Below are 13,478 nucleotides of genomic sequence, written 5' to 3'. Positions count from 1 at the left end.
AGGTCTGCGCTGGAAGGTGAGTTTTTTGGGGTGAGTCTCAGGCCAAATCCTTCATTTTTGCCCGAGCGGTTTCCCCCTCATCATGTTGTGCCCCATGCAGACGCTGAAGGCATATGTGGAAGTGACGGCTAGCCTGAGAACAACAGACAGCCTTCTCGTCTGCCATGGAGGCTGTAGAAGAGGGACCTGCTTTCTCAACAGAGTCTTTCTCACTGGGTAGTGTAGGTCATCCAGTATGTCTATTATGCACTGAGCATCCTGGTGCCTCAGGGCATAAAGTGCCATTCTATTAGAGGCATGGCTGCATCATGGGCCGCCTTCAGGGGCATTCCAATGCAGGAAGTCTGTGCTGCAGTCCTCATCCTGCACCTTTGGATGTTTCTGTAGGGTGAATGTGACAGGTGCCCAGCCTGTGGCAATGTCTCGACTGTCCACAACTTCAGGCATTGAGTAGGTGAGGATTCTTTCGGATCTTTCTAGTACAAGTCATCCAGTGCTTAAAGCTATCGCCTCTGGCGGTCTGGAAGGATGAAATAGAACAAAAGTTACATAGGTAACTACGGTTCTATGAATCCTGGATGACTGCCAGCGCATCCTGTCACTCAGGATCCTCGTGTCTTAGTGAGAATATTTTGATTGGAACAGATCACCTCATGACGCCGGTAGATATAGACTCTCCGGGTCATCCAGGAGTCACAGGTGACTTCATGTAATTACTCAACGTGTGCATGCGTGAAATGGAAAATCCAGTGTTTAAAGCAATGCCTCTGGCGCTCATCCAGGATTCATAGAGCCATAGTTGCATATGTAACTTTTATTGTGACATTGCATGTTCTGGTCTTTTGAATTGAACAGACAAGTTGACGACATTCATATCGAAGTGACTTTTCACCATGTACAGTATGCCTCAGAAGCTGCTGTTCAGTACTGTATACAGCAATTCAGACTTGTAATTACTAGTAATTCTTTCTCCTAATGTAAATATGAATGAAAACACTGATCTCTGTTCTCCCCTCCAGCATGTGGAGGAGGCTATGCTGAGCCAGACGTCACCCAGTGCACCCCGCACCAGTGCTTTCACAGCAATGCGCCACACTACGCCGAGACAGACATTGTGCGCTTACAAGGCGTCACTGGCAGCAACATGTATGCCGTCCCCGCCCTGACCGTGGACTCTCTAACCAGGAAGGACATTTCAGCCGCAGAGTTCCCTCGGCAGCAGCTGATATTCAGGGAGAAGTTGGGAGAGGGGCAGTTTGGAGAGGTGAGCAAGGAGGTGTTGGGATCAGTGAATCAATGTTGCACTCAGCAAAACCTTTGGGAAAGAAATTCTACTTATTATTTTTCTTTGGCAGGTTCATTTATGTGAAGCTGAGGGTCTTCCAGAATTCCTGGGAGAAGGCTCCCCCCTCCCTGACAGAGACGGCTCCTCAGTTCTTGTGGCTGTTAAACAGCTGAGGCCTGATGCTACCAGCCAAGCCAGGTACAATCTGCATCTGTTTTGCATTTAAACAGCAGCATTTTGAAAACAATGTCCATTTACACGAAAATTGCTGAAACAATGTCATTTTCATGTTGACCGCTATTGTGTGCTCTTCAAACGTAATAAACCTAACTACAGTATGTATGCACACAGAGAACAGTAAAGCTCCTTTAAACTGTCTTTCAACATCATTTTGGTCCACTCAGTATCTGTAAGTAACAAATAAAGCGTTTCTCCTTGTATGCGGATGATGGTGTAGTAAATGTACTCTTGTTAGAGAAGTGCTGTTTATTTCTTGGAATAAAATCGGAATATTGGGAGTAATTTGACATTAAGTTTAACACCACAAAGGAACACCGCAACATAGGGTTTCCTGTTTTCTACAATTTGGAAGTGTGCTTAATATTGTGGATACAGTGAATTCCTTGCTCATATAATCAGGAATGAGCTTTGTGATGATGAGGACGTCTAAAAACAATATTGCAAGTCATATGCTAACATGGTGGCACGTAACTTTAGCATATGTATGGAATGGCAACGGTTTTAATCAGACTAAAGCAAAGCAGGTACACATCTGGACTTTGGAGGCACACGAGGGAGTATTTACATGGGTTTCAATATTCTATTTTATTGTTGTCTGCATTTGCTGTTATTTAGTGTACACTGTTCGCTGTTTTTTATGTGTTTTATGTGTATTTTATATGGACCTAAGATATTGATTGATTTGTTGATTGATTGGTTGATTGATTGATTGATTGAATGAATTCAAGAATGAACAGCATACGCTGCATTCATTGTTTAGAGTGACTCGGTCTCGAGTCTGGGCAGAACGATATACTACGATAGTAGCAGCATTTCAGGAAGGTTGCGTCTTCAGTGGCTCTGAACACTGTTGTCATGTAAACGGACCCCAGCAATGCAACAGAAGTTTCCAGTTTTCACTTGAAAATGTTGTGGTGTGGATGAGACCCAAGCTTAAAAGCTAAACCCAAACATAGCATCAAGTGCGGTCTCTCAGTGGCACGAGGCAATAAGGTCTTATGTTAATTAACAGAATCTGGTGTTGCTCTCAGACACTCTTGAACCTTTCTTGTACAGGAATTTAACCTGATTCCTACAATCTCTCCATCAAACAGGAATGACTTTCTGAAAGAGATAAAGATTATGTCGCGTCTGAACGATCCCAACATCATCCGTCTGCTGTGTGTGTGCGTGACCTCTGACCCCTTGTGCATGGTGACCGAGTACATGGAGAATGGAGACCTCAACATGTTCCTGTCCCAGCGGGAGATGGAGAGCACGCTGACACACGCCAACAACATCCCTTCAGTTAGGTCAGTCCACATAGTTCATGTTCAATTTGATGGAAATGAGGGGACCATCCTTTCCTCTCAGGAATATGAGGAAACTGACTCATCTTCTGTACCCTCCTCCTCCTTCTCCTCCTCCTCTTCCAGTTTGTCCGATCTCCTCCACATGTCGGTGCAGATCTCATCAGGGATGAGGTACCTGGCGTCCCTTAACTTTGTGCACCGTGACCTGGCTACCAGGAACTGCCTGCTGGACCGACGCCTCACCATCAAGATCGCTGACTTTGGCATGAGCCGGAACCTGTACAGCAGCGACTATTATCGTATCCAAGGCCGGGCGGTGCTCCCGATACGCTGGATGGCCTGGGAGAGCATTTTACTGGTGAGGTGGTGGATAACAGACCTGTGCAAAGACCGGTCACCTGGTGACTTCATTATCCGCTACCAGGTGACCGGATCTGTGCTGTGCATCACGTGATAACCGTTCAGGTGGTTAGACGTTGTCCTGGATTTTAGTTGAGAGGTGTTGTAGTGCAGTGCTCTCCAACATGTTTTGCACCACGGACCAGTTTTAAGCAACTTAATTTTCCCATGGACGGCGTATGCCTTAACCAAGGCTTAACGATGCATTAAACAAAACCAAGCACAGGAAAGAAGTGCTGACGGAAGTGAAGCGTTTTTCAAAATAACACTGAATGCAGACTAACATAAATTTAAATGTACATTTTTCACATAAAACTTAATTTCAGGCTGGTACCAAATGATTCATGGACCAGTGCCGGTCCATGGCCTGGTGGTTGGGGACCTCATATATATTAGCTATACATATAAGGAATGCTTTATTGTTACCCCTGCATAAACTAAGTTTCAATAATACACTGTTGAACATGCTAAACATGTAGTATTTACACACAAGTTTGATTTACAACACACTGTGTTGCCATTATTGTTATCAGACATGACAAAGTGTGTCTGCCCAACACTTGTCAGGATTATCGCGGTAGCACTGTACTCTTCATACTTTGGTTACTATTCTTTTGTCACACAAAAGTGATTTAGTTGCCTTCATTTGTCAAATGTTATATGATTTGCTGAAAATGTAAAAGGTGCAAACAAATTCCCGGGGGCTGGAAACCACAGGTGTAGTGGTACATCTGACTCTTCAGCTCCTTGCAGTTGCTCCCAGAATTTTCGTTGTTAAATAGAAGACTGTCGTTTTAAACTGTTTGAGGTGATAAATGTGACACTGAAGTGGGTAAACAGACCTTTTGTGGCTGTGAAGATTGCAGACCTCTTGCACTCATCTCCAGGGTTTGACGGTAACATCCCACGAATGCCAAACTAACCTAGTTATGGCGATATAACCTTGACTTTTCATTCGCAGGGTAAGTTCACCACAGCAAGTGATGTATGGGCTTTTGGAGTCACCCTGTGGGAAGTCTTCACTCTGTGCAAGGAGCAGCCCTACAGCCTGCTGTCTGATGAGCAAGTCATAGAGAACACTGGCGAGTTCTTCAGGAACCAGGGCAGACAGGTGGGATAGGCCAAACACATGACATTGTTGGGGTTTATGGTTGGTTATTAGCATTAAATTACTGTAAGTAATAGATTACTGAAAGTAATACATCACTGGAAGTAATTTATGAAACATTTAAATCGTTAATGGAAGTAAACTGCAATTTACTCATTAACAACTCCTAAAGTAATTGAGTAATTACTTAAAAGTTAATTAATTATTGAAAATAATTTGTTATTTATTCATTAATAATAAAATGGGGCACCACCAGATAAACTGGAAATAGCTAATACCAAAATATCAGTCTTGTTTGGAAAAGGTTGACCAGGAATCGATCAATTCAGCTAACGGATGTTTATTAACAAAAATGTATTAATCCATAAATAATAAAAAAATCATTTTATAAATCAACATATTTAAGTATTAAACATCATCTAATACAGAGATCTAATCTACTAAACAATAACTATGTACAAACAATGGATGGCAGACCTTGGAGGATCAGTGTGAGTGGATGGAGTGACCTCAAACAGACGCCAGAGCGAGGCAGGTTCAGTGTGGTGACCGTGACGACCACTGGGGGTGTCTGACTCGGTCTTTCTGGGGATGCCAGTTGCTTAACGACCAGATAAGCAAGACGTCCGTTGACTTGCGTGCGTAGGGGACACTCAGAGCAAGCGGTCTTACTGAAGCAGAATTATTTCTGTAACGCCGGAGTTAAACTGGATGTTGGAACATGCAGTCAAACTCTGGTGAGGTATTCCGGCGGCACAAGTTAGCGGTTCGGTTGCTAAATGTGGCTAATTGTGTGTGATCTTATCTGATCAGATAACGCGAGTGACGATGTTAGTGAAAGAGTGGGAGAAGAAAGAGAGAGAGGGAGGGACCATCCTGGTGAGGTTCGGTTCCGAAATCCGGTTCTCCACACCGAGATTGAAGTTAGCTTCAGGAAGCTAAACCGGATCTCTGGTGTCTGAGGTGGAGAGATGGGAGTTTTGCACTCGCGATGGTACGCATACACAAAAAGATGCTGCAGCTCCATGCAGGGCTGTGACCTTGTCAGTAGCACATTAAAACACATTGTTAGCTTTAGACTAATCTAACAATGCTGGCCAGACAAAGCGCTCACGTGGCGTAGCATGGTTCAGAACCATTTGTGGGGCGGTGCAGTTTGGGAACCTGCGGTAACTTGTCCGTTGTTACTGGTCTGGATCAGCATCCTGAACCAGACCTCAGCTGGAGGAGAGGAGATGCGTCTGCAGCAATGCTGGTCCCGTTGGGGAAAAAAAGGAAAGGAAAAAGAAAAGTCATCTTTGGCTTTTTCACTCGTCCAGCTAGTTACAAATGTTCCAAAACCCAGTCGACTCTTTGTATCCCCCATACGAAGTCCTGCGTCTTTCTCGACATGAGTCTGTCTTGGAGAGGGTGTGTTCCTTCCTGGGCTGGACTTTTATACCTGCATGTCGTGTTCCTGGCATCCTGCGGTGTTCACGCCAGCCTGAGCCAATCAGAGCGGGGTTCACCTCAGAGCTTACAAGGCGGGTGCCATGGGGTGCCAGGCCCAACAACAGTCCTATTCATCCATCCATCTATCTATCATCCATCCATCCATCTATCATCTATCCATCCATGGATCGTCAGCATTGGGCAATTAAGAATCCAAGCTCAATCAGTGTCACGAACCAGGACACCCACTCCCTCCTGACAAACAGTGAGGGGAACCACGTTTTCTTTGAGAACAAAGAAACATCTGGTGACCGCATGGTTAGAATCACCATTGGTCACGTGACCCCCTACCAGGGGCCCCCGCAGCCCCTCCCATAAGCTGCACCACTGCACTCCACCAGCCGGGGGATCCACCAAGTCTGTCCACCACAAGGAGCTGGACGCCGGGACACATCGGAGCCTCCTCCAAAGGGATTTGTCTCGACACTGGCCAAAGCAGCAGGACACCGGAACACAACGTCCCCCCAAGACGGATCTACGTCGATGAAGAGGTATTACCTTGTAAGGAGGCACAAGGAGCCACATGTTAACCCACCAGGACCGAGCCCGAAACTTGCCGGCCAAGTGGAAAAGCCGTGGAAACGTACTTTTTTTTTCTTTGTCTTTCTCCAACTGGATCCACGGAGCTGCAGCAATCCAGCCTCACCTGCCAAACTGAACCTCGCTTCTTCACTGCCCACAAGAACCTCCGGATCCCTCAGGATTGTTTGTGGACCTCTCCGTGTTGCACGCCAAAAAACATAACTCAGGTGGTCTTTCTCTGGGACGCCAGAGACATGCCCATGGCTGCAAATCGAGGGATCGTCCTGGCCACGGAAGCACTTTTCACCCCGGTCCACCCAAATAAGAGGCTGAGTATCAGGGCAGGAAAGGTACAATAACGTGTTTTATTTTGTGCTTGTGAGACTCCGGTACACCGATCCCCTCTTCTGTTTCCAAGCAATTTGCGTCAGAGCGTCGGTCCGTCCACATGAATCACGAGCCTCCTGGAGTTTTCCCTCAGGTTCCAATAATCCAAGGTTATTACACCCATACACACGCATACTGTTCGGAGTGTTTGCTGTTTAGTAGATTAGGGCCCAATCTCAATTCTCTTTTGTACCCCTCCGCCTACCCCTTAGCCCTCCGCCTCCGCCTCTGCCTTCACCTCCAAAACGAGGGCAAAGGCAAAGAGATAAGTTTCAGCCCTTAGATTTGGGACACCCGTCTCCCTCTGCTCCCCCCCCCCCTCCCCCCCCCACCCTTCTCACTCCGTCTCACAGTTATGACATCATAATACGGCGCCGTTATATCAGCAGAGCTGAGCCACGGATGTTTGTTGATTTTCCAGCAGGAGCATCGTCCTGCCGTCCCAAATTCAACGTGTTGCAGCAGCTTGGCTGCTTTGTTTTGTTTTCTGCCTTTCCACGTCAAGGTGAAGAAATAGGCGGAGACATGGATTACTTCAGTTTTTGCGCTGTATTTGGACTTCAGAAATATTTCCTCATTCACTATGCGAAAGCGGAGGAGCTTCCTTGTTTGCTCGGGGGTCCCTGTTTTCAAAACACCATATTAGAAGACTTTGGAACTATACAGTGTAATAATAAAATGTTATAAACAGCGTCTCCACGAAACAAGGGGTAAGATGAAGGGCTAAGGGGGAGAAAGGAGACGCAGCCTTGATCTCCATGTTAGATAAAATTTGATCCTTAGATGTGTTGATTTATGAGAGGATTTCTGAATTATTGAAATGTATGAATGTATGAATCAATACATTTTTGTTAATAAACGCTTGTTAGCTGAATTGATCTATTCCTGGTGATTATTGTGCATTTATTGTTGACAATTCACTGGCTTGTAACAGTCTGTGCTCGGATCTCACACATTCCCTTTTATTTAAAAGTATTATATTTTACACTGAAATATTAACTAACTTAAATAAACCTTTACAAACAAGACTGATATGTTGGTATTAGCTATTTCCTGATTCTCTGGTGGTGCCCCATTTTATTATTAATGAATCAATTTGTTCAAATTAATAATTTTTCATTAATAAATTATTTTTGATAATTTATTCACTTTATGTAATTACTCAATTACTTTAGGAGTTGTTAATGAGTAAATGACAGTTCACTCTCATTAATAATAAAACATTTTACTTGCAGTAATTTAACACTTATAACCGATCTTAAATCCCAACAACTGCAACTGCCTGAAGGTTTCTGAAGATTCTAACAGAAGTCTAAATTGTCCCGTCCAGATCTTCCTGTATGCACCCCCACTCTGTCCACCGTCTCTCTTCGAGCTGATGATGTGTTGCTGGAGTCGCGACATCCCTGACCGGCCCAGCTTCGAGGGACTTTACCAAGCCCTGCGACCCCACGTCACCCAGTGAGCAGCGGGGATCGAGGCCATGTAGCAGCGGGGATCCTGGTCAATGGCGGGACTCCAGGAAGGTGGCAGACTGACGCCGTGGACTGGAATTCCGGCGAGCGGCTGTTGGGTGGAATGGGGAGGCTGGTGAAGCTGTGGTACAATCAAGGTTGCACTCTGAGAGACTGTGTAGGGATGCAGGGAGAAAAAGCCACTCAGACGAGACATTTTTCTACCAAATCACGTTTCATTCAGTCATTGATGGAAATGTCCAAACTTTTGAAAGATAACTGGTCCCAGCCGTCTCTTCATTGACCAAAATGTCTTTTTGGACCATCTTTGTGCCCAATGTTGCCTTAAATGTAATTATTTGATTCATGTTGGCTTTTTGTGTTGTCAAAAACTTGGTCTTTCATTTCTCTTGTCCCTATGGATTTTTCATTCTGGTTATAAAGCACTGTGTCCCTGTTTCCCAGTTCCTCCTCTTCATATATTAACCCACACTGGAGCTCGGCCTAGGGTCAAATTATAGTCTAGGAGTTTCGTCGTAGCTTTTTATATTGTTTTCCTGTTTTATGTGATTTTGCTTTTGCGTGTGTGTTTTGGCTCTGAGTGTGTGATAGTTTGTCTGAGGTAAACGTTACAGTCTACAGACTCTACAGACTGAGGGTCGGCCGTTCAGTAGCAGCAGAGGAATTAGAAAAAAGAACTTGAATCTGATAGAAACCAAAACATCAAAGACTTCAAAGTGCTTTTTCTGTGGAGTTTTCATGTTCTCCCAGTGTGGAGACAGTCCCAAAAACATGCACTGTGGGTCCCTGAGCAGGACCCTGAGCCCCCAGCAGCTCCCCCAGCAGAAGCGCCGCCAGCCCCCCCCCCCCAGCAGAAGCACCCCCCCTACCCCCCCAGAAGCAGCTCCCTCAGCAGATGCCCCTCCCCCAGCAGCAGCTCCCCCAATAGAAGCACCCCCAACCACCACCACCAGTCTGTAGAATCAAGTGTCAGTATACATTTTAATATTTTAGATTCATTAGGTGCCTCGATTTTGCAGATTGACTGAAGTGTGACGAATAAATAAAAGAAAATTTTTTTGTCCGTTTGTCACCTGACTGCTGTCAAAATGGCAAACATGACAACGATGCTCGGAGCCACTGAGAATGCAAGTTTTGAAAATGGTTCCCAAGGTGGAACTTTACAAAAAATACTTGAATTCTATCTCCATGGCAATGGGGGGAAACAACTTTTCTGAACGCTGCTACAGGACAGTCTACTGGTAGTAGTGGTAGTGATTGGTAGTTCTGCACATGCTCAGAAGAGCCGGTCAGAACAAAGCTTCCTCCGTAGTGTCATGAATTCCAGTCTGTAGTCTCCTGTTCTTGGTACTTTTATTTTGACAGTCACCATAATAACAATCCAGCTTGGTGGTTTTATTTTGACAGTCACCATGACAACAATCCAGCTTGGTGGTCTGTCCACTAGAATGTTCTCCCAGTGTTTAGCGCTCATGGATCTCTGCTGGATGTGTGTGTTGTTTCATTACAAAACCAACCAACCAACAGCACCAACTGGTGGCCTGGCATCATCATCATCATCAGTGTTTCCGCCATTTGGAAACGGATGTCGTTTTCAAAGCTTTACCGTGTAAACGTGAAACTGTTACTGCAGCTTGACCTGAAAGCTTTTCTTGTGAAAGGAGTGTTGATGTGTAATAATGGTTGCTTGGCAGTCTGCTCAGTCATCACAGCCTGGTGTGGTTTTATTGCTCATTTTCTTAAACAGTGGTCAGTCACACATCCACACACGTTTTTTTAATGTGAAGTCTTCCTGAACTCCAGAGTAAAGTTTGCCCAGCGCAATTTTTAAGATGCTGGTCAAACGTTTGCTTGAGCAAATTTTTCTCTTTCCTGAAATGTTTGCGAATTTGAGTAGTGAGGAAGCCAGAGGATAATCACTTGATCAGGTGTTTCAGCTGGTTCCTGCAGCTGGAATATATCCTTACATCTAAGCACCTTTGTTGCATCTCCTCTTATTCTGCGACAATGATGAAGCACTCCTGCACCATTGGGAATTGTTGTTATTGATCTAGAGTTTGGCATGTTTAACCCCAGGGGGTACTGGCACTGTGTGGTCTGACATCACAGGTTTTAACAGAGCGACCAAAGATGTCGATCGAGGTTTTCACTTCTCGTCCTGTTATTTGCACTGTCTTCGACTTGTGCCGGTTTCAGAGTCAGTGGATGTCTCAGAGTGTGTCCCAGGGTGGACGAGTCTTTTCAACATTCCTTTCAGCTCTTTGGGACTAAAGGGGTGAAATTAGGACAATAAAAGAAGGACAGATGGAAACCACTAAACTCAATCTCCCACAGTCCTTTGCTGCAGTGAGCCTGTATATCTAGTGTGTTGGTTCTCTTCTCCTTGGATAGTGTACAGTATCTATATAATATCTCAGTGTGTGAATGCAGATTAGGAGTGATAATTATGAATAATTGATTATCAGACATTGTGTTAGCTGTTTGTGAATATTTCTACTGGTAGGAAATAGGGCTGCACCATATACTTATGGCCTTATTCCTTGCATTTTGTTACAAAAAAATGGTCTTAATCTACAATAAATAGTGTTTGGATGCATTCAAAATTACATTTTTAAATATGAAAGATTATTACTGATAAGGTCACAAAAATTGTGAAATAGAAAAGTCAACAACAGAACTCCCAATGTGCCGAGACATTTACACAATATACAGTACACGTAGTAAAATACTTTCACTTCAAACAAAACGAGCCCGTCAGACGCACTGCGTCTTACTGCACTTCAGTGTTTCAACCTGGTGACGGCCACTCGCGAGTCAGAAGTGCAAAATCTGGAGGAAACAAACATCAAGCAAACTGTCCAGGAAGAGAGAACACTGTAATTATCAAGCACAAATCCTACAGCATGAAAAACGTCACTATCATTGATGAAGTGTTGGTTTGTGGTGAGAATGGTGGCAGTAGTCCTGCGTGTTGAGCAGGTGTCATGCAGCCCTGATGGGAAGCTGTGGGCTTGTTTTTCTCCTCTCTTTATTTCAAACAGGCTTCCAGACGTCTGGATGTATTCCCTCTCCTGTACTGCTTCACACTTTAGTAGCTGTTATATTAATATATTGGGAGCTGAGGACTGTCATCCCAGCACACCTTCACTCTGTACTCTCATGTCTCTGTGTTTTTCTTCAAATAAACTGTCAAAGTTATACAACGTCAGGGTTTCTGGAGTTTTTCTTCATGTTCCAGTCGGCTGCTGATTCTTTTTCTGTTTCGTCTTAGGGATTGAAACACATTGCGGTCTTCTTGTATTGTTGTGGATGCTGTAATTGCAAATACCACACAAACCTGAAATATGTTTGTATGAATGTTTTGGCTCTGCAGTATGATCTGGTCCAGACCTGACAAGTCTGGCTGTAATGGTTTTCAACCAGGACCTGGTCCAAAGTGGTCCAGATATGAAAAAACAATCTGTGATATACTCCCCTTAAGCATTTTCACCAAAGTAATAAGAGTTATATGCATTAAATGTGTTGGGCAATGTCACTGTGTTACTTAAAATGTCTAAAATATTTTTACTCCAATATATAGCACAGAATATAGACAGTCACTCCACGTCTTGTTATTTTACCTTTAACTTTCCCCTTAACTGCAGAATCAGAATTTCATTCAGCCTCATTTTAATCTTGTAACGTGTAACTTTTGCCCAGAAACTTGAATAAATCCAGCTATTTATAGGAGGAATTCTCTCCACGACTGCCTGTGAGTCACACAAGTGAAGGGGCGAGGCTGTCGATCATACGTGCCAGCGCATTACATGTAACGGCGTTACGTAATGCCAATACAAAAAAAGGTAACTGTAATCCGCTACAGTACATAACAAATGTGTAATCTCGTCACAGGTATATTGGATAACAACTGGAATTACTGAGCAGGATTACAATAGAGTGGGGTGGCTGGGTGCACCCTTAGAGATAGGGTGAGGAGCTCAGTCACCCTTAGAGATAGGGTGAGGAGCTCAGTCACCCTTAGAGATAGGGTGAGGAGCTCAGTCACCCTTAGAGACAGGGTGAGGAGTTCAGTCACCCTTAGAGATAGGGTGAGGAGTTCAGTCACCCTTAGAGACAGGGTGAGGAGCTCAGCCACCCTTAGAGATAGGGTGAGGAGCTCAGTCACTCTTCGAGATAGGGTGAGGAGCTCAGTCACTCTTAGAGATAGGGTGAGGAGCTCAGTCACCCTGAGAGATAGGGTGAGGAGCTCAGTCACTCTTAGAGATAGCGGGAGGAGCTCAGTCACCCTTAGAGATAGGGTGAGGAGCTCAGTCACCCTGAGAGATAGGGTGAGGAGCTCAGTCACCCTTAGAGATAGGGGGAGGAGCTCAGTCACCCTGAGAGATAGGGTGAGGAGCTCAGTCACTCTTAGAGATAGGTGAGGAGCTCAGTCACTCTTAGAGATAGGGTGAGGAGCTCAGTCACCCTTAGAGACAGGGTGAGGAGCTCAGTCACCCTTAGAGATAGGGTGAGGAGCTCAGTCACCCTTAGAGATAGGGTGAGGAGCTCAGTCACCCTTAGAGATAGGGTGAGGAGCTCAGTCACTCTTAGAGACAGGGTGAGGAGCTCAGTCACCCTTAGAGATAGGGTGAGGAGCTCAGTCACCCTGAGAGATAGGGTGAGGAGCTCAGTCACTCTTAGAGATAGGGTGAGGAGCTCAGTCACCCTTAGAGATAGGGGGAGGAGCTCAGTCACCTTTAGAGATAGGGTGAGGAGCTCAGTCACTCTTAGAGATGGGGTGAGGAGCTCAGTCACCCTTAGAGATAGGGGAGGAGCTCAGTCACCCTTAGAGACAGGGTGAGGAGCTCAGTCACCCTTAGAGATAGGGTGAGGAGCTCAGTCACCCTTAGAGACAGGGTGAGGAGCTCAGTCACCCTTAGAGACAGGGTGAGGAGCTCAGTCACCCTGAGAGATAGGGTGAGGAGCTCAGTCACCCTTAGAGATAGGGGGAGGAGCTCAGTCACTCTTAGAGATAGGGTGAGGAGCTCAGTCACCCTTAGAGACAGGGTGAGGAGCTCAGTCACCCTTAGAGATAGGGTGAGGAGCTCAGTCACCCTGAGAGATAGGGTGAGGAGCTCAGTCACCTTTAGAGATAGGGTGAGGAGCTCAGTCACCCTTATAGATAGGGTGAGGAGCTCAGTCACCCTTAGAGATAGGGTGAGGAGCTCAGTCACCTTTAGAGATAGGGTGAGGAGCTCAGTCACCTTTAGAGATAGGGGGAGGAGCTCAGTCACTCTTAG

General features: G+C 45.2%; 1 protein-coding gene across 4 annotated transcripts in view; it reads left to right on the top strand.

Annotated features, from left to right (window-relative positions):
* ddr2l (discoidin domain receptor family, member 2, like) overlaps window positions 1-11,402 on the top strand; it is a 104,871-nt gene extending 93,469 nt beyond the window's left edge. For all 4 annotated transcript variants that reach the window (XM_080499062.1, XM_080499061.1, XM_080499063.1 and 1 more), the window contains 6 exons: window positions 1,020-1,264; window positions 1,356-1,483; window positions 2,620-2,817; window positions 2,941-3,175; window positions 4,178-4,327; window positions 8,055-11,402. In XM_080499062.1, coding sequence (XP_080355188.1) covers window positions 1,020-1,264; window positions 1,356-1,483; window positions 2,620-2,817; window positions 2,941-3,175; window positions 4,178-4,327; window positions 8,055-8,189 — 1,091 coding nt within the window. In that variant the 3' untranslated portion in view covers window positions 8,190-11,402. The remainder of the gene's footprint in view (window positions 1-1,019; window positions 1,265-1,355; window positions 1,484-2,619; window positions 2,818-2,940; window positions 3,176-4,177; window positions 4,328-8,054) is intronic.
* The last annotated feature ends 2,076 nt before the right edge of the window (window positions 11,403-13,478 follow it).

The sequence above is a fragment of the Blennius ocellaris genome, assembly GCF_963422515.1.
Source record: "Blennius ocellaris genome assembly, chromosome: 7".
In the NCBI taxonomy this organism is placed as follows: Eukaryota; Metazoa; Chordata; class Actinopteri; order Blenniiformes; family Blenniidae; genus Blennius; species Blennius ocellaris.
This window is presented reverse-complemented; position numbering and strand designations above follow the sequence as displayed.